This window comes from Orycteropus afer, unplaced genomic scaffold, assembly GCF_000298275.1.
Source record: "Orycteropus afer afer isolate SDZICR_OR568_19922 unplaced genomic scaffold, OryAfe1.0 scaffold00104, whole genome shotgun sequence".
NCBI lineage: Eukaryota > Metazoa > Chordata > Mammalia > Tubulidentata > Orycteropodidae > Orycteropus > Orycteropus afer.
Genome location: NW_006921691.1, coordinates 3779984 through 3801232, shown reverse-complemented (window position 1 = coordinate 3801232; position 21249 = coordinate 3779984). Strand labels below are relative to the sequence as shown.

General features: G+C 40.0%; 1 protein-coding gene across 1 annotated transcript in view; it reads right to left on the bottom strand.

The window, feature by feature from the left end:
- Positions 1–63: 63 nt before the first annotated feature.
- Positions 64–21249, bottom strand: part of FCHO2 (FCH and mu domain containing endocytic adaptor 2) — a 247237-nt gene continuing 226051 nt past the window's right edge. Inside the window, 6 exon segments of the mRNA XM_007943332.2 lie at positions 64–86; positions 406–570; positions 3570–3634; positions 4553–4752; positions 15832–15964; positions 16976–17131. Of these exon segments, the coding sequence (XP_007941523.2) occupies positions 64–86; positions 406–570; positions 3570–3634; positions 4553–4752; positions 15832–15964; positions 16976–17131 (742 nt within the window).

The following is a 21249-nucleotide window of genomic DNA, read 5'->3' as shown; positions in this document are numbered from 1 at the left end:
AACGTATAATGCAGAATGGCAGGTTCACACTACTTCTTTGAGCCAACTACTTTCCCAGGTCCATCAACAATCTGCAAGGTATCGTCCTGAAAAACACCAAGCAGACCTTTGTAATTATTATTCCAAATGAACTCAAAGGAGGACACTTTCCATTGTTGTTATAGATACAGAACCCCAGTTCCCATCTGCTGTTTACAACATATGAAAATGAGATCAAAGGTGTTCAACTATCCTGACCATAGGTATTCTATCTCCCAGGTGTGTTCCTACCTGGCACTTTGTACCAAGGGTCAAAGAAAAAACTTCCATGTCTTTAGATTGTAAACTGCTTGACAGTTGTTTAGTAACTGTCAGAAAACAAATGTTTCCCATGTATAGTAAAAACCTTGAAATCTCCCAACTTACCAGTGGCAAACCGCTTCTTTACTAAGGAAAGCCTATAGCCAGTGCCTATAAGTTCAATATCTACTCCTGAGAGGGTACTTCCCTCGCTGAGAAATTGCACTGCAAGTGTTGTGGGTTTACTGGGTCCTTCTGAAAGATCAAATTTTGCTCTGAGGGACCCAGAACCTACAAGGAAAAGAATAAAGAACTTACACAGGGTATAACACATTTCATATCAAATAAAATTAAATGAGCATGTAAGGTAAACAACATCAAATTCACCAAATTCATAAGTTGTGGACAATAAAGAAATCATTGTCCCATTTCCAAATCAGAGTTTATTCAGTGAATTTGAACTAACTTAATTCATACTTTTCTTTGACAAAAGACATCTTCAGAGAGGTTTACTACTGAGATGCCCATGCTACAAGCATATTAAAGTGAGCCAACAGAGAAGTCAGCCAGCCAGCCACTGAGGACAGCACAGAGGGAAGCCCTTGGAGGGATATGAGTGGGATAAAGTAAGAAGAAAATGACTGCAGGTTACCCATATCATGGGAATGGAGAGGTAAAGAAGGAAAAGTAGCTAAGATTAGGAAGAGTTGTCTTAAAATTAGTATTTTCTATTCACCTTTAAGAATTTTACTAGTCTAATGTCATGCCAAATAGATTATTTCTCAGGTGTTTTCTTTTTGATATGACCATTTGTTCAATATACTTCAGTCTTACAGTATGACAGAAACAGTAAACTAATAAATGCAATGAATGAGAGAAATGTTGTACAGGAGCTCACAGGAGATATGGGCCCACAAGCACATATCTCTGCCCGAATTTACAGATAGTGGTAGTGATGATGCATTACAGGCAGAGTAAACTATGGGTACACTGCCTTTAGGAAACTGCATATACAACAGAGTAGCTAGAGAACAGGGTACAAGCAGGAGGAGACTGGCAGAAGGTGAGACTAAACTGAAAGCAAGAAGCATTCTATAGATAATTTCACATGTTATAACATTTCAGGTTTGAGTTGTAGAAGGAGGGAAGCAAGACAGAAGGTAGGGAGACCAACTGAAAGTCAACAAATAGCCTAGCACTCTAGATGACAGAAAAGTGAGATGTGAACTGGGATTAAGGGGAAATAAAGAAAGGAATGCATTTGAAAGATATTGAGGGGTTAGAATCCAGAGGTAGGGAAGGAGAAGGAGTCTAAAGAGGGTTCCCAGGTTTCTGATCAGGACAAGTGGATGGAATTGCTGGGTAAAGTGAAGTGCTGTGACTCCTTGAACAGAAGTTTAGCAAAATCTTCACTACAAAGAGAAACAATGCTCCTAACTGCACTATTAATGTCTGGTGGTACAGATCAGTAGAGGAGAGGAATCGATGCCTAATTCTTACTCATTGTCCACGTCCTCTTAAACTTTTACAGTTTTTGATACGCAATTCTTATCTGTGAAAGTTCCACCATAGGCTAAGAGTAGCCACCTCAGTGATCCTTAAACTTTAGAATTACTTCCTTTCCCTCTTCTGGACGTAGAGCCAAAAACAAATATTTCTATTTTATACTGTTTTAATTTGAATATTTCTTTTTAAAGGCTTGCCTAATACAAAATCAGAACCACATTTCTAAGATTTTCCCATTTCTTCTTACAGACCCTCTGATACCTGAATAACAGATTAAAATACCTGGCTAAGAAAAGTTGTTTCTGTTTTTGAAAATAGGTGGTAAGTACACCTACTCCTCACTTATCATCTACCTCATTATCTGACATTTCACTTTTACAACAATAGTCAAAAATCTACTATCTAACTATTTTGCATATTAGCGATGTATGTGTGGCAGGAACAGACACCAAGGTGCTTGGGTGAGAGTGATTTTGGCTGTGATGGTTAAAGTTATATGTCACCTTATCTGGGCAATGATTCTCAGTGGTTTTGCAGTTATGTAATGAGACAGTCATCTTCCATTTCATGACCTAATGTGGTCATCCTCCATTTTTACATAATGCTGATTTTTACATAGTGATCTGGTCTTTGGAAACTAACCACATTGGTAAGTGAGAAGTAGGTGTATTTACAATAGCATAGTTTCATTAAAGAGGAAAATATATCCCTTCTTTGCTAAATGGTTGTAAGCCCTCAATTCAAGTAGGACTTCTGGTTTACTTTTAGTTTAAACTAGGAATTTCAGTTTAGCCCCCAAAGAAGTCATTTAATTAGGGTAAAATTCAGTGCAGCTGGTCACCTGAGAAAAGAAGTACCAAACAGCAGCAAGGAAACTGATTCCACTCAATGTGTGGCTCTCCAGTAAAAAAGTCAGATTCTGATGAAATGCATGTGAACCAACACCACCATGTTCACGCTAAAAAGTACCTATGTAGAAAGCTGGTACGTTTTATATTTTGATAACAATGTGCTTAAAAAGTTCAAAAAGAAAAATATGAGCAAAACTTGAGAAGCAAAAAGAATAGTCAATAAGTTATTCGTACTTAATTAGGTATTCAAAAGTGGGCAGGGGAATTCTCCTTTGATTAAGAAAAAATGAGAATATCTGATATTAAAGGCTTGATTGTCTGGGAACTATATCCTAATTATAAGTTGAGCTGAGTTGGCAGGGGAGATACTAGGAGTGATCAGCCAGCAGAGACCTTTCCTTTTCACTGTGACCACAGGGACAGATTTAGTGGGAAAAGGACATTGCCTTGTTTTTCCTTAAATAATCATCAGAGAATTGAAAGCAACTGATGGTTAGTTTTAATGGGATAAAATGACCAGGAAAGGTTCTCTTAGAAAGATGAAGTAGGCATGGGGGCTTTTTAAGGCCTGGAAGCTTCTATATGATTTCTGGGAGGCCAGAAGACTCCATTAACAGAATGAACTAAACTTATTTAGCATAATTTATTAGGTATTTTCTTTTAATGTTATTTTGTAGCACAGAATCCTTTACATAATATTTATAAAGTTACAGGAAAGCAAATTATTTTTCAAAAGCATATTCAATCTAGAGATAAAAAAATGTGTTCTCACTCTCAGGTGGTTTGCTCTTATATAGGGTATTAACTTCCACCTAGTGGCCAATTCTGGAACTGACCAGAAATGAAATTCCAAGGAACTTTCAATAAACATACCTTAAAAAATCAATTTCCAGTCACATCACATTATCAAAAAAAAAGTGTGTACATACTGACCTCCATTTTCTGATTTCTCTGAAATACCAGACAATTTCCAAAGGGCTTTCATCTGTTCTGCATTCCTGTAATAAGAAAATTTCTTTAGATTAAATGTCTAAGATAAGATGTCTCTTATACATGGATGAGCATTCAATACATAAATTTTTAAAATTTTTCCTAGAACAACTAGTCCTAAATATAAGTCCTAAAGTTACTTTAACTAGTATTACATTGTGAAAACGTGTTTACAGTATAATATAATGTTCCATGTTTCTCAATTAATGGAAGTTTACCAAATTACGTAATTTTTCTACTGGTCAGAAAAAGGAAAACTGATGTTTATAGGTGGTTTAGTACCCTCATGATCAAAGAAAACAAACTATTATTATTAAATAGAGAAGAATGGTTAGAGTCTGTACTACCAACAATTGTTGTTGTTTGCGGTCGAGTCGGACCCGACTCATAGCAATCCCTCCTTGGGTTTCCGAGGCAGTATCACTACAGATGGTAGATTGACCCATCTTCCTTCTGAGGAGGGGCTGGTGGGTTTGAACCGCCAGCCTTCTGGTTAGCAGTCAAGTGCCTTAGCCACTATGCTACCAGAGCTCCCACTACCAATTATAGAGACAAGAAAAGTGATTAAAGGACTGGAGTAACTAATACTATTGAAACATCTAATCAATGCCAGATGAAGTATTCAGTTCTGTAAAATAAGTATTATTATTCTTATATTTTAAAAGGGGGGAAAAGGGAAGCTTACAGATGTGAACAATTTGCCCAAGGGAAGTTAGTACGGTGATGACAGCAAAGCTAGTTTTGTTCATTTTGGATTGAGGTTACTGTGGCTTAACAAGTACAAAAGCATCTTTTATAGCAATGGTTTGTATGGGTAAATGCAGTAAAATTGTTCAAACTTATGAAGTAACTTTCAGAAGCTGGGTTCTAAAAGGTGGGAGCTACAACAGAAATTTGGCCATAATTCAGAAATGTACTTAATTTACCATATTGCAGTGGGAAGGGACTGCATGTTTGTGACTCCTCCATCCACTGGTACCACCACCTGTATGTTGGAAAGCACACTTGGCGCCACCATAGCTTCTGGGTTGTATTTGTAATCCACCCTGAGATCTGTGGTGCCAACAGTACATTTCCAGTATGTTGCAAGATTCAGAGGAGTAGACTGAATACCGTTTGATGATACCTTTACAGAGGAAAAACAAACAAACCATTATCTTTGATTTGAAAAGTAAGTAAGTCATAGTAATGACATGTATACTTGAACGTGTGGGGGGCTATCTGCTGCTAGGCAGAGTAAAGCAGACTCCTAACAAAGGAGTAAAGATTGTTGTCAAAGTGTGGACCTGGGACTACCCATATAAAAAGTTTAGTAGTGGTACTTAAAAATGTGTATTCCCATGGCTCTAATGGCAGAAGATCTGATTCAACAGTGTGGGTTCAGAGACCAGAAATGAGCTTATTATTCTTATTTATACATGTAAAATTTGAGAACCTCAACACTCAACATAGAATTCTGTAATTTGTTACAAATTTTAAGAATTTAGATTTTAAAAGGTGAGAAAACGCTGATGTGGGTAAGGGGAGGGATGGTATGGAAAGAATCTGTACTGCCATGATAACATTAGGAAAAGGGAGGACACTGAATTGTGCACATAAGATATAAACGGCAGAGGCAAATACCAGTATGTCCACAATGCTGCATTACCATTAACACCAAACACCAGGCTATAGATAAACACATAACCATCTGAGAGGATCAGATGGGGGTCAGTAAACAGGATTATACTCTAGACCAAGGACAGAGTCAGCTGAGGCTAATCTTGCACAGATACCAATGATACAAAATACCCTCAATCCTTATAGAAACAACAGAAGACAGACATAGAGCAATCCCTGACAAACAGACAGACATTGTGGAAGACAGATCCAACAGATCTACCAACTCAGGACCATAGTAGTGGGGGACACCAGACTCAATTGGCACAAGAAAATCCATAAAAATCTTGTTCCACAATCTACGTTGGTGAGTAGCAACTAGGGTCTTAAAAGCTCTCAAGTAGCCATCTATGATGCAGCTAATGGTCTCCTATCATAGGAAGCAAAGAAGAGTGCAACAGAAGGAGGAAAAAAAAAAAAAAAAAAAGCCAAGGACATTTGGAAGCAATCAGTCCTAGGACATGATAGACCTTGAGACCAGAAGAACTAGATGGTGCCAGCTCCCAATGCCAACCACTTGGGAAGGGATCAAAACTGGAGATCCTGGATAGAGTGAGAGGAAAAACATGGAACAAAATCCCAAAAACACAGTAATTACCAGAATTATTGGTCAGATGGAGTCTGGTGGGACCCCCAATACTATGGCCCTGGGATAGGTTTTGGGCCTGGAATAAAACTCACTCCGAGGGCTTGGCTCTCAGCCCAATAGTAAACAAGATGTACATGCAGATCACTCAGCCCAAAGTGACGGACTCACATACTATATATGGAGATGCATCCCTTGGAGCGATCGACCGTGTGGGACACCAGAGAGGCAACATTTGCATGGAGGAAATGCAGGACGCACAGGAGTGTGTAACTATGAGGGGCATTGGCGGGGGGAGTTACTGGGCAGGGAGGGAAGGAGACTGGGTTAGGGTTGGGGATGGTAATTGGGGAGTGAACCAAATGTACATGAAATGTTGAATGTAAAACAAACTCTGATCTATAAACTTGCACCAAAAGCACAATAAAAAATAAATAAATAAATAAAAGGTGAGAAAAAAGGGTCACCACGCAGTTCCTCAAGACTGGAGTTAGAATGCTTCCAACTTCAAATGTTGAATCATATGACCCACTTGAATCATATACCCACAGTAAGCAGTGCAATTCCTTCGAAGCTTTCCATTTCGCCCCCACCCTCCGCTAACAGCTCTTTTTCTGACTACCCTGTTTAAATTTACATTGAAAATCGCATTTTCAATCTTCCTTACCTCACTCTACACTTTTCTAACATAGAACTATTTACTTGTTTTATTTACTGTCACCCCATCACAGTCCTGGCTATTAGCAAGCACTGAATAAATATTTGTTGAATGAATGAGCAAATGAATAACTGGAATAAACTTTAAGCCAATTTAAGTGGCAGCATTTCTTTAAGTATTTATTTCCTAGAAGCAGAGATCATTTTAATACAATTGTCCAACTAAAAATTCAAATATGTTGGTGTTTGCTGCCATCAAGTCAACTCTGACTCACGGTCATCTTATGAACAAGACAACAAAACACTGCCTTGCCCTATTATCCTCATAATCACCAGCATTTCTGAGTCCATCGTGGTGGATACTGTGCCACTCCATCTCACTGAGGGTCTCTCATGCTCTCGCTGTCCCTCCACTTCCCTAAACAGGATGTTCTTCTCTAGCAGGAAGCCAGCCAACATTCTGCTGTGGTCCATTAGGTTTTCACTGGCTGAGGATCAGCAGTAGACTGCCAGGCCTTTTTTACTAGCCTATCTTGGTCTGGAAGCTCTGGGGAAATCTGTCCACTACGGGTGACCCTTCTAGTACGTGAAACACCAGTGGAATGGCTTCTATCATAATAACAACATGCAAGCCACCACAGTAGGACAAACAGATAGGTGATGGTCAAACAGTATAGAAGTATATAGAATAGAAAATGTTGGCAATCTTACTTTCATTGTTAACATTGTGGTACATATTATTCTAGAATTTCTAACCATATGCAAATATGGATCTACCTAATTTTTTTTTTCAATGTCTGCAATAACTTATTTAATCAATCTCCTCCTCCACTGGTGTGTACTTAGGTGGTTTCTAAGCACTGCAGCAGCGTATAAATATCCTTTGTATCTTTATCTTTGTCCACTTGCATGATTTCTTAAGAACAGATTTTTAGAAGTAGAACTGTTTAAAGTTTACATCTAAATTAAAGTTTAACAATGTAACAGAATTGCCTTCTAAGAGGTTCTATTAATTTGTGCTCATAGTAACACAGTGGTCACACCCCTCCTAAAACTAGATAGAGCAGTCTTTTTCTCATTTTTACTAATCTGAAACTGGTAACTCACTGTTGTCTTAATATGCATTGCTGATTAATACTGTATGGAGCATCTTTCCATATACTGTCTCTCTATTGTATTATTGAGGAGCTCTGGTGGCATAGTGCCTAAGGCACTTGACTACTAACCAGAAAGCTGGAGGTTCAAACCCACCAGCCACTCCTCAGAAGGAAGGTTGGGCAATCTACTTCCGTAGTGATACTGCCTCGGAAACCCAAGGAGGGGTCGCTACGAGTTGGACGGCACATAACAACAACATTGTGTTACTCATTTTACTTACTGATATGTAAGAGCTCTTTGGGGGTATGGTGTACTGAATTACACGGTATGGCTTTTCTTGTTGTTGTTGTTGTTGTTATGTGCCGTTGAGTCTGACCCGACTCATAGCGACCCCTCCTTGGATTTCCGAGGCAGTATCACTACAAGAGTAGATTGACCAACCTTCCTTCCAAGGAGTGGCTGGTGGGTTTGAACCGCCAGCCTTCTGGTCAGCAGTCAAGTGCCTTAGGCACTATGCTACCAGAGCTCTTTGTAATTCCCACTTTGCCGTGAACAACTGAGTACAAAATCAAAAACCAAACTCATTGCCGTTTGGTGAGTCAGATCCAACTCATAGCGACCCCTCTTTGGGTTTCCAAGGCAGTATCACTACGGAAGTAGATTGCCCAACCTTCCTTCCCAGGAGTGACTGGTGGGTTTGTTAAAGTCACCCACCTGGGGAAGCACGAAGTAACGTTCTGGGAAAGTTCACTCTCTCTCTCAGGTGTGTAGAACTGCGATGCTGGGATTGGTTAGTTTTGCCAAACAACTGGTTTGGTTTCTACTTGTATGTTAGAAATGATTATGGGGTATGGATAACAGAGAGTGGGTAAGTCTGCCATCAGCCAGTACTTGATTGGATACGTTTAACAAGGGAAACAGAATTTGCCCAGAAGAAACACAGGCTTTTGTTTCAAACCCTGCATGCAAAGTACAGGGGGATCAGGTAGAAAACCTGAGCCCTACTCAGAACCTGCTTAGTGAGGAAATTTGCATTTGAAAAGACCAACCCAGAACTACTGAGAGAACAGAAGGTCTGCATTTGAAGAAAAGACCTGAATTTAAAGCAAACAATTAGGCTTTGGGTGTATGGAGGCAGGAAAAAGCATGGTCCAGGAGAGAATCCCATTCCCAGGACTGCAAGTTAAAGGAAACCAGCAAGTAGTAGACATGCATGCTCCTTCCTTGTGATCACCTGGGTCCACTTGAGGAGTGGAAATGGGGGAAGTGCAGCAATGAAGAAATGGGCTGAGTTTGGTACTCTCTGACCTAGGCCATGGAGGCTGGGGATTAGAGGAAGGGCTGGCTGGTCTGAAGTAGAAGGAGATATGTGGAACTAGTCCCTGAAGACTAAGGATGAGAGAGAAAAAGTGCTGGCTTGTTTCAAGTAGGGAGCGCTCGTGGTGTAGTGCCTAAGGCATTTGACTGCTAACCAGAAGGCTGGCAGTTCAAACCCACCAACCACTCCTTGGAAGGAAGGTTGGACAATCTACTTCCGTAGTGATACCACCATGGAAACCCAAGGAGGGGTTGCTATGAATCAGATCCAATGCAGTGGCAGTGAGTTTGGTTTGGTTTTTGGTTATCTGAAGTAAAGGGAAGAGTGTGACTCCCAAAACTTGGCAGTTGGTATCCATGACCTAACTGGGATAGCGTGGGCTGAGCTGACCAAATGAAGAGGAAAATGTTTGACACTGAGCTGGTATTAAGTTGCTGTAATTTGATGGCTTGTGCTGGGCTGGACTTTGCTTGTTTATGGATGCAGATGGCCAAAGTTTCCAAGCAGAACAGAAGATTCTCCAGAGAGAAAGGAACATGCTTGTCTCCTTACAATACTGGTCTGATATGGATAAGCAAATGAGAAATTGTTATGTAAAATGGGGGAAGATAAAGGCATGAAGTGGCTGGCTTACATGCTTTCATTATGTGTGGTTATTCTTAAACTAATGGTGAAGGGGATGTTCATTTCTGAATTATAAAAGGGATAATGGCTAGAAAAGCCAGGAGGTGGTCTGTGGTGTAGTGAATTGCATGGTATAGCTTTACTAGCCATCACTCACTGCCAGTCAAGTTGATTCTGACTCATAGTGACCCCTCCTTAGGTTTCTGAAGCAGCATCTCCACGGAAGTATATTACCCGGTCTTCCTTCTGAGGAGCAGCTGGTGGGTTTGAACTTCCAGCCTCCTAGTTAGCAGTCATATGCCTTAGGCACTGTGCCACCAGAGCTCCCTTTTCCACCATAGTCTGTAATTCCCACTTTGCTGTGAGCAGCTGAGCAGCCACTTGTTAAAGTCATCTACCTGGGGCAGCACAGAGTAATTTCCTGGGAAAATTCACTCTCTCTCAGCTGTGTAGAGCTCTGATGTTGAGATTAGTTGGTTTTACCACTATGCCAGGTTCAAAAGGAATCCTCCTACAGGTGAGCAGAGCAGTTTGTAACAGCTAAAGGAGACACACTTGTCTGTCAGTTTGTCTTACAGTGATGGCTTGTGTGTTGCCGTGAGGCTGAAGGCTATGCCACTGGTGTTTCAAATACCAGCAGGGTTCACCCACGGCGGACAGGTTTCAATGGAGCTTCCAGACTAAGACAGACTCAGAAGAATGAAGAAGTCATCCACTTCTCAAAGAATTGTCCAGTAAAAACCTTATAAACAGCAGTGAAACTCTGTCTGGTAAATTATTGGAAAACTTTATGAATAGCCCTGAAACACTGTCCAATACAGTGCCAGAAGAAAGCCCCTCAGTCAGAAGGCACTCAAAATATGACTGGGGAAGATCTGCCTCCTCAGGGTAGAGTTGACCTTAATGATGTGGAAAAAGTAAAACTTTTGGGACCTTCATTTACTGATGCCACACATCTCAAGATGAGAAGAAACAGATGCAAACATCCATTAATAACCAAAACACGTGATGTATGAAGTATGAATCTAGAAAAACTGGAAGTTGTCAAAAATGAAATGGAATGCGTAAAGATCAATATCCTAGGCATTGTTGTTGTTGCTGCTGTTGTTATGTGCCATTGAGTCGGACCTGACTCATAGCAACCCCTCCTTGGGTTTCCGAGGCAGTATCACTATGGAAGTAGATTGCCTAACCTTCCTTCCGAGGAGTGGCTGGTGGGTATGCCTTAGGCACTATGCTACCAGAGCTCCCATCCTAGGCATTAGTGAGCTAAAATGGACCAGTCGTGGCCATTCTGAATCAAACAATCATATGATCTACTATGCTGGAATGACAAATTGAAGAGGAATGGCATGGCATTCATCATCACAAAGAATGTATCAAGATCTATCCTGAAGTACGATGCTGTCAGTAATAGGATAATATCCATATGCCTGTAAGGAAGACTAGTTAATACTATTATCATTCAAATTTATGCACCAATCACTAAAGCCAAAGATGAAGAAATTGAAGATTTTTACCATCTTCTGCAGTCTAGAATTGACTGAACATGCAATCAAGATGTGTTAATTATCACTGGTGATTGGAATTCAAAAGCTTGAAACAAAGAATCACCAGTAGTTGGAAAATATGGCCTTGGTGATAGAAATGACGCTGGAGACTACATGATAGAATTTTGTAAGACCAATGACTTAATTGTTGTAAATACCTTTTTTCAACAACACAAATTGTGGCTATACACATGGACTTTGCCAGACCGAGTACACAGGCCTCAGATCGACTGTATCTATGGAAAGAGGCAATGGAGAAGCTCAGTATCCCACTTTGTAGAAAAAGAATTGGCAAATGAACATCCATTCCAGGAGGTGGCATATGATCAAGAAACAATGATACTGAAGGAAGAAGTCGAAGCTGCACTGAAGGAATTGGTGAAAAACAAGGCTCCAGGAATTGATGGAATACTCGTTAAGATGTTTCAACAAATGGATGCCACACTCGATGTACCCACTCGGCTATGCCAAGAGATTTGGAAGACAGCTAGCTACCTGGCCAACTGACTGGAAGAGATCCATATTTGTACCCATTCCAAAGAAAAGTGATGCCACAGAATGAAAATTATTGAACAATATCACTGATATCACATGCAAGTAAAATCTTGCTGAAGGTAATTCAAAAACAGTTGCAGTAGTATACTGTCAGCAGTAGTATACTGACAGAGAACTTCCAAAAATGCAAGCTAGATTCAGAAGGGGACATGGAGCAAGGGATACCACTGCTGATGTCAGATGGATCTTGGCTATAAGCAAAGAATACCAGAAAGATGTTTACTTGTGTTTTATCGACTGTGCAAAGGTATTCAACCATGTGGATCATAACAAATTGTGGATAACATTGTGAAGAATGGGAATTCTAGAATACTTAATTGTACTCATGAGGAACCTGTACATAGACTAGGAGGCTGTTGTTCAAACAGAACAAGGGGATCTGCATGGTTTAAAATCAGTAAGGGAGCGTGTCAGGGTTGTATCCTTTCACCACACCTATTCAATATGTATGCTGAGCAAATAATCCAAGAAGCTGGACTATATGAAGAAGAATGTGGCATCAGGATTGGAGGAAGGCTCATTAACAACCTGAGATACACAGATGACACAACTCTGCCTGGTGAAAGTGAGGATGACTTGAAACACTTACTGATGAAGATTAAGGACTATCAGTATGGATTACACTTCAATATACAGAAAACAAAAATTCTCACAACTGGACCAATAAGTAGCATCACAATAAATGGAGAAAAGATTGAACTTGTCAAAGATTTCATATTGCTTGCTTCTACAATAAACACCAATGGAAGCAGCAGTCCACACATCAAAAGATGTACTACATTGGGCAAATCTGCTGCAAAAGACCTTTCATGTGCTGAAGAGCAAAGATACCTCCTTGAAGACTAAGATGCACTAACCCAAGCCATGGTATTTTCAATCACCTCATATGCATGTGAGCAATGGACAATCAATAAGGCAGGCCAAAGAAGAGTTAATGCTTCTGAGTTGTGGTGTTGGAGAAGAATGCTGAAAGTACCGTGTACTGCTAAAAGAACTAACAAATCTGTCCTGGAAGAAGTGCAGGTGGAACACTCCTTGGAAGTAAGAATGGCCAGACTTCATCCCACCTCCTTTGGTCATGTTGTAAGAAGGGACCACTCTCTACAGAGGGATGTCATGCTTGGTAAAGTGGAGGGTCAATGAAAAAGGAGAAGGCCCTTGACAAGATGGATTGACAGTGGCTGCAGCGGTGGGCTCAGGTATAGGAGGGATCATGCGGCTGGCACAGGACTGAGCAGTGTTTTGTTCCGTTGTACATAAGGTCACTATAAGTCGGAGACAACTTGATGGCATGTAACAAGAGGCAGAAGAATCTCTCTCTGCTAGCTGAGAGAAATGTGCTGCTGAGAGAGACTGCCAGATGAGAGAGACTGAACATGTTCCTCAACTTGATTTGTAGCCTGTTGCTTCCCTAATAAACCCCATAATCTGTGAGTTCTGTGTGGCCACTGCAGCGAATTATTGAACCCAGCAGAGAGGTGGTGGGTGCCGTGAGAGAGATGGTGGTATCAAGGTTGGTAAGAGGGCTGGACGGTGGTGGCCTGTCTGGCCTCATATGAACAGGCCTTGGGCTGCTTATGGTGATTCTAGTATCCTTTTGTGTAGTTAGGTGAGTTTCAGAAAATGCTGCCTTCTTGACCCTTTAGCAGGGGCAAGTCCTTGGTCTATCTTATGTGTTACAAATACTTTTCCCTTAGACTAAACACTGTGTTTAAGGATTTGTTTTAACCAAATATTTTATTATACACACACACTTATTTATATTTCGGTGTCAAATAATCTCTTCTTGAATGGCTTTTGGGTTTTTTAATTTTACTTAGAAAGGTCTTCTACACTTCAAAATAAGAATATATAATAAATATATGTCACACACACACATATACACATACATATATACCAAAAAACCCAAACTCACTGCCGTCGAGTCGATTACGACTCATAGCGACTCCTCCTTGGGTTTACGAGGCAGTATCACTACGGAAGTAGATTGCCCAGTCTTCCTTCTGACCAGTCTGTTTGAACAATATATATTTACCTATAATTTATTTTAGTACCTTTATGATTTCATTTCTTACTATTAAATCTTTCATGTATGTGGATTTAATTTGGTTAAAAGTGTGAGTTAAAGATTCAGGTTAATTTTTCTCAAATGTCTAGACTGTTGTCCTACCCTATATCATGTATTTAACAATTCACCTTTTCCACTTTATCTTCAAATGCTTTGCCATATAAACAATGTTCCATTTATTCTTAGATATATTTCTTGATAATCTCATCTATTCTATTCATCTGGCCATCTACTGCTGTGCCAATTCCAAACTATTTAAAATACCGTTGCCTTATAGTAAGTATAGAGGAGCCCTGGTGATGCACTGGTTAAGTGCTCAGCTGCTAACCAAAAGGTCAGCATTTGAAACCCACCAGTCAGTCAGCGGGAGAAAGATGTGGCATTTTGGTTCCATGAAGATTACAGCCTTGGAAACCCTATGGGGCAGCTCTACTCTGTCCTACAGGGTTGCGATGAGTTGGAATCGACTCAATGGTAGTAGGTTTGTTTTATAGTAAGTATTCCCATACAGCTAAAATATTATTCCTCATTATTCTTTAAGACATTTTCTGACTTATTCTCCGAAGCTTTATTCTTCCACAGAACTTAAAAATGATTGTCAAATTTACAAACACACATGCATACACATACCTTTACTAGGTTTCTAATTAAATTTATAGGTTAATTTAGAAACAGCTAACATTTTATATTGAGCCTTCCTTTCAATGAACAAAGTAACTTTTCTAACTATATTCAAAAGTCAGTACTGATTTTGTTATGTTTCTTCCTAATTGTTTTTACTTACTGTAAATACTGTTCTCTATTAAGTTTTTCTAACTGGCTGTTTTAAAAGCTATTAGTTTTTAAGCTGAAAACTATGAAAATTACTAAATTCACCTGTATCATATACCTCTGCGGTGTAGTAAATTACTTAGTGTGGCTTTTCTACCCATAAGTCTTTGTAAACTCCAAGGTGGGATTTGCTATGAGCAACTGAGGAGCTCCTGATTGCTGAAAGTGTCCACCTGGAGTATTTCTGTTGGGAGTGGCACAAAACAGTGTTCTGGGAGGTGCCCACTCTCAGGTACTTAGAGTTCTGATGCTATAATTGGCTAGTTTGACCACTCTGCCGGGCTCAAAAGGAGGCCTCCTGGAGGAAGAACTTTCTCTGACTGCTGGTTGAGGAAGACGTGCTGCCGAAAGAGACCCATGCTCCTGAACGAGACACATGCTTCTGGGAAAGAGACGCAAGAGACACGCATTGCTGAGTGAGACACCGAGGGACCAGCACTGCTGGGAAAGAGACTGTGAGAGACTGTTGGCTGAGGGACAGTGGGCTGGGAGAGAGACTGAGCATTCTTCCTGAACTTGAGTTGTAGCCTGGTGCTTCCCTAATAAACCCCATAATCCGTGAGTTCTGTGTGGCCACTGCAGCGAATTATTGAACCCAGGAGAGAGGTGGTGGTGCTTTGGGAGGAATGGTTGGAGAAAGGGCTGGAGGGAGGCAGCATGTCTGGCCTTGCAGTAATAGGCCTTGGGTTACTGCTGGTAATCCTGTCTTCCTCTTGTGGGATTAGAGGAGGTCAGAACATGTGGCCTTCTCGCCGTTTTTGCAACCTCTTTCAGGTGATTCTCTTGGGTTTTCCAGGAATACAGTTATCACCTGTAAATAATAATTTTGGTTCCTCTTATCCAATATTTATCACTGATTATTTTATTCTCTTATCTAATTGCACTGGCTAATACATCCAGAAAAAAACTTACATACTAACAGGAATAATGGGTGTTTTAGACACTCCTAACTTTAATTGACTGCTTTTGGTGTTTCACTGTTTAGACTGATATTGCTGGTCTTTATTTGAGATATATTTTTTCAGCTAAAGGAAGCATTCATGTACTTATTTACTCAATATTTTAATCAGGAGGAGATGGTGTGAATTTTATCAAATTGATGGAAATGTCCATTAATCGATGAACAGATTTTCTAATTTAGAAATATCTTTGCATTACTGTAATGAGTCTCATTTGGCTATGATAGATTATTTAATAATCAGCTATATTGTATTGGTTAATATTTTCATTAGGAATTTTAACATTGATATGAAACTCACCTGATACTTTAATACATCTACATTATAATAAGAAGCAGCTGGATTTTGCTCTGATAACTTCTTGAGGTAGACAGTAACAGCTTGCATGTTCATCCAAAAATCTTTTGTGTTAGAATCACATTGTGATGGATCACTATATATAGAAGAAATATTTTTGTTATTTTGTCTTTATCCTTTACCTCTTGTTAATTTGGTGACCTATGAAAGACTAATAGAAATGAACCAATGGTAGGATGAAGGAAAAGTAACATTAGGGACTAAAAAACAGAATACAGCAGAAGTTTGCCTGAAAGAAGAAAAGATGGAGGAGAGACAGAGAGGATCTAACAACTACCATCATCAATTTAAAACAAAACAAAGACACAAAAGGCTGTTTAATAATCAGTAATTCTGCTATGGTCTTCAAACTGCATCCTGGTGTTTCAAAGAAAAAAACAATTGCTTAAAAAAGGACCTCACCTTCAAAACTTAACTCTAAGTTAATTTCATAACCACATTCAAGCACCTTGAGAGAGTAAGTTGCTAGACCTGCAGGCTTAGGACCACGGTCACAGGGGACATCTAGCTCAACTGGCACAACAGTATACAAAAATACTGTTCTACCTCCCACCTTGGTGAGGAGCCACTGGGGTCTTAAAAACTGGCGAGTGACCATCTAAAATGCAACTATTGGTCTCTCCTCATCCAGAGCAAAGAAGAGTGAAGAAAATCAAAGATGCATGGGAACAATTAGTCCCAGTGACTAATGGACCATGGGAACCTCAGGCCACAGGAACCTGAGACCAGATGAACTAGATGGTGCCCAGCTACCAAAGCCAACCACTTGGAAAGAGATCAAAATTGGAGATCCTGGATAGAGTGGGAGAAAAATGTGGAACAAAATTCAAAAATGCAAAAAAGATGAGGATTACTGGTCAGACAGAGGCTGGTGAAACCCCCAAGACTATGGTCCCTAGTCACCCTTTGGGCCTGGAACTGAACTCACTCCTGTGGCTTAACTCTCAGCCAAACCATAAACAGGCCTACGAGCTGAACCAAGAAAGATCAGAAGGACATTAGTGCAGGGAGTAAAGCTAGGGAGGAAGGAATATACAGGAGGGAAAAAAACCAAAAACACTCTTAAAGTAATTAAAAGTACACAAACCTGAACACAAGTTGTGCATTTGGAAGAATTTGCTCTAGTCTGCTGATATTTTTCACCCTGAAGCACAGCACAGCTGGAGATGGATTGCTAGTGAAGACTTTAATAACTCCGCTTGGAAATGATATTGTCATGTCACCAGTGATCTTCACAATACACCTAAAGTTAGGGATTTTGAAAAGTATTTAAATAAAATGCTTCAATCTCAATTCTAAGTATATCTGGTTTTAAAAGATAAATAACATATTGTGTGGGTGTATATAGACATCTTTCATCATAACTATGGGTGAAATATTTTTTCAACTTAATTATAAAAAATAAAATAGCATACACATCTAGCTTATCTTTTACTGAAATTAAACTCCTGAGACAAATGCACAGGTGACACTTTACTTTTCTGTGGTAACCATTCCCTGGCTATCCCCTAAAGATACTGCTGCTGCCTCAATAACAATCCCTAGTTGTAACTATGTCTCCCTGCCAGACCCCACAAAGTGCTAGGCCTGATGGTGGTAGCAGATGGCATTCTTGCTCCTCATTGCCTCTTCCAACTCTTTTGAAACCCATGCCATTGAACTATATACTACTTGCTACCCTATGCCCATCTTCAACACTTCATTTTTCTGACAATAGTAGCTCTAGGTTGTCCATTTTTCTGCACCACTATTTCTATTATAACTTTTAGTGATTTCAGTATTCAGAGATGACTCTTCCAATACCTTGGCCATCTATTTTTCATCCACTTACCTCCAATGATATTGTCTTCCAGCTTACCTCAGCCACAATGCAGCTCCTTCCATAACCTCAACTTCAGACTCCCCACTCATCTAAGTAGCACTTCCTATTTTTCCAACCTATTCCATCTAGTATCCATCTCCAGCAATTCTCCAATCCCAACAGACCTTCGGCTAATCTTCACTTACTCCTCCATGTCCTCATTTTCCTCCCATCTTTAGATTTTCTGGTCCGTCATTATATACACTCCTTTATTCCTCTTTCACATGACTGTGCTCACATGGCAAAACAAAATCTTGGCTAAATCCAGCTTCTTACATACAGCTAAATGTATATAAAATGTACACACTGGAGAAAAACATAAAACCATGCTAACTGGTTTCAGTATATATGCATATGTACGTCTGTGTATACGTGTGTGCATACATAAGCATATGTTTGTGCCTATACAGACAGATATACAGATATAAACATAAACATAAATATATATATATATATGTATGTATATATATATCTATATATCTCCAAAACCTTCAACTGGGCCCCCCTAGTGTTACCTGGCAGTCCTACTACATTCCTTCATCCATTTACTCTTCTGTTCTTTTCATACCTTCTCCTTTCTCTCTAACCTGTAATATTTCCTCTCACACGCTCAGCTGGTAACCTTACTTTTAATTTTTATTTTAGGAAATAAAATGAGAACAGAATTTCCTTATGTGCTCCCTACTAAACTCCTAACCTACCCATCTGTACCCATATTCTCTGCTTTCTCTCCTGTTTCAATAGATGATCAGTCTATGCACCTAAGGCCAATTTCACCACTTGTGCACTGGATCTCACCTCCTACCTATTACATACTAAAGGACTTTACTCATGCAACTATCCCTTCTTTTTCCTACAGCACCATTCCCCTCCCCCCCAAATACTGGATCTTTCCCATTAGCATACCAAAAACCAAACCAAACTCACTGCCATTGAGTCGAATCTGACTCATAGTGACCCCCTTTGGGTTTCCAAGGTGGTAAATCTTTACAGAATTAGATTGCCCTGTCTTCCTTCCATGGAGTGGTTTGTGGGTTTGAACCGCCAACCTTCTGGTTAGCAATCAAATGCTTTAGGCACTATGCTACCATAGCTCCTTCATCAGCATACAGACATAATGAAATATGTATGTGTGTGTATGTATACACACACACACATGTATGAAATAAAGACCCAACCACTAAAATACAGAAAACCTTCCTCTAATTGTACCATTTCACTCTTGATACTGCTCTATTTCTCTGCTCCCACTTAGGACAAAATATCTTGAAAAGAGTTGTCTATATTTGCTCTCTCCAAATACTGTTGTTGTTGTTATGTGCCATCGAGTCGGACCAGACTCACAGTGACCCCTCCTTGAGCTTCCAAGGCAGTATCACTATGGAAGTAGATTGCCCCATCTTCCTTCTGAGGAGTGGGTGGTCTCCAAATAGAGTTGTTTATATTTGCATCATCTCCTGCTCTTGAATATTCTCCAAGGAGGTTTTCATTTCTATTACCCCACTGAATTTTGGTCTTTTTTTTTTTTTTTTAATTAGGATTTGGGTGAAGGTTTACAGAGTAAATTCACTTTTTATACAGCAGTTCACATATACTTTGTCTCATGTCATTGACCAAAATTTACAATGCAGCAGCTCCCCTCCCACTTCCTCCCCATAGTTACCTCCTCCCAGTGTCCATCCCTTCATACTCTTCTGCACCCTGAGCTATCTCCCTGTGCATAAGCAGCCCTTCCTTCTCCTGAATTTTGGTCTTTTGAAAGTCACCAATAACTTCTCTATTGCCTATGGTAAATTTTTATCGACCTGTTAGTAACAACAGATATAGCTTCGCACCTTCTTCCTTGGAATAGTATTCAATTCATTTCTAAATCACTACTCTACTGGTACTCTCTTCACCTCTCTTGCTGCTTACTATCTTAAACTTCTCTGCTGTATCATTCTCATCTTCCTGCTTTTAAAATCCTAGAGAGCATATGGTATTTAAGGTTATGTGTCAACTTGGCTGGCTCTGGTTTTGAGTGGCTGGGCAGCTGGATGTAGTTATTTTCCATGATGAGATTGGTAATCAGCTCCATGAGGGAATCTACTGTGAGCAGCTGAGTAGCCTTAGGGATGTGGTCTGCTTCCAGTATGTAAGAAGATGCTTTGAGAAAGGTCTTGAGCTTTTGGCATGCTTGGATCTTGCATGTAGCTGAGTCGTCATTCAGCTGCCTGCATGTTGCTTTGCCGATCTTGGGACTGTTTCTGGGCTAGTGGCCTGCTGTGTTGTTTGATAATCTTGGGATTGTGCCATTTTACTTGTCGACCTGGGGTTTGTCAGCCTCCGCAGGCAGCGGCTGCTTGAGTTAAAGAGACACCTTGAGCTCCAGGAGACCAGGTGCAAGAGGCAGAGCTGAAGCCCAAAGTCGAGGGGCCTTCACTCAGCCTGAGAGCTGACACTTTGAACTCACACATCTAGCCTCCTAACCTATAAGAGAATAAACCCCTGCTTGATAAAGCCATCCACTCATGGTATTTTCTGTTAGAGTAGCACTAGAGAACTAAAACAGGGCCCCAGGGTATAGTTCTCAAACTTTTTGTCTGTCTATTCCCTATGGCTCACTGTTTTAAGTATTATATGCAAACTAATAACTAAGAAATTTTTTTATCTTTAACCTAGACCTGTCTCCTGAAGTCCAGAATCACGTATCTCACTATCAATCCAACTTCTGCACAAAGATGTCATAATAAGTACTTCAAATTTAGCACTCTAATCCCTCAGGAAATACTGACAACTCAGTTTTCTAAATATATTCAGAATCTCACTATTACTCACCACTCCTCTACCAATACCCTTATCCAAGCCACTATCCTTTCTCACTAGGACTTCTATAGTTACCCTTCTAATTCTCTCTGCATTTACTACCATGCCTTCAAAAATGTAAGCAAGCTCATCACTTCTCTACTTAAAGCCTCCACTGACTTCCCATCTCACTCAAAATAGATTAAAAATTTCTCATCGTGGACTACGTGTTGCCAACTGGATCTAGTATCTTTCTGGATTCATATTCTACCTAGTGACGCAGCATTCTTTGTGGTTTCTTAAATATGCAAAGCATCCTTTAAACTTAAGTTCCTCACCCTCACCAGTTTCCTCTTTCTGGGATGCTCTTCCCTCAGATACCTACATTGCTTGCTCCTCCATGTCTATCAAGCAGCTGCTTAAAATTAACCTCATCCAGTAGGTTTTCCCTGATCATTCTATCTAAAATAGAAGTCCTCTATCCCCTTACTCTGCTTTATTTTTCTTCATAGTATATATCAGTATCTTATAACCAAACAAACAAAAAACCGAACTCACTGCCATCAAGTCAATTCTGATTTACAGTGACCCTATAAGACAGACTAGAACTGCCCTATAGGGTTTCTAAGGCTGTAATCTTTATGGTAGCAGACTGTCACATCTTCCTTCTATGGAGTGACTGGTAGGTTCAAACCACTGACCTTTTGGGTCTGTTT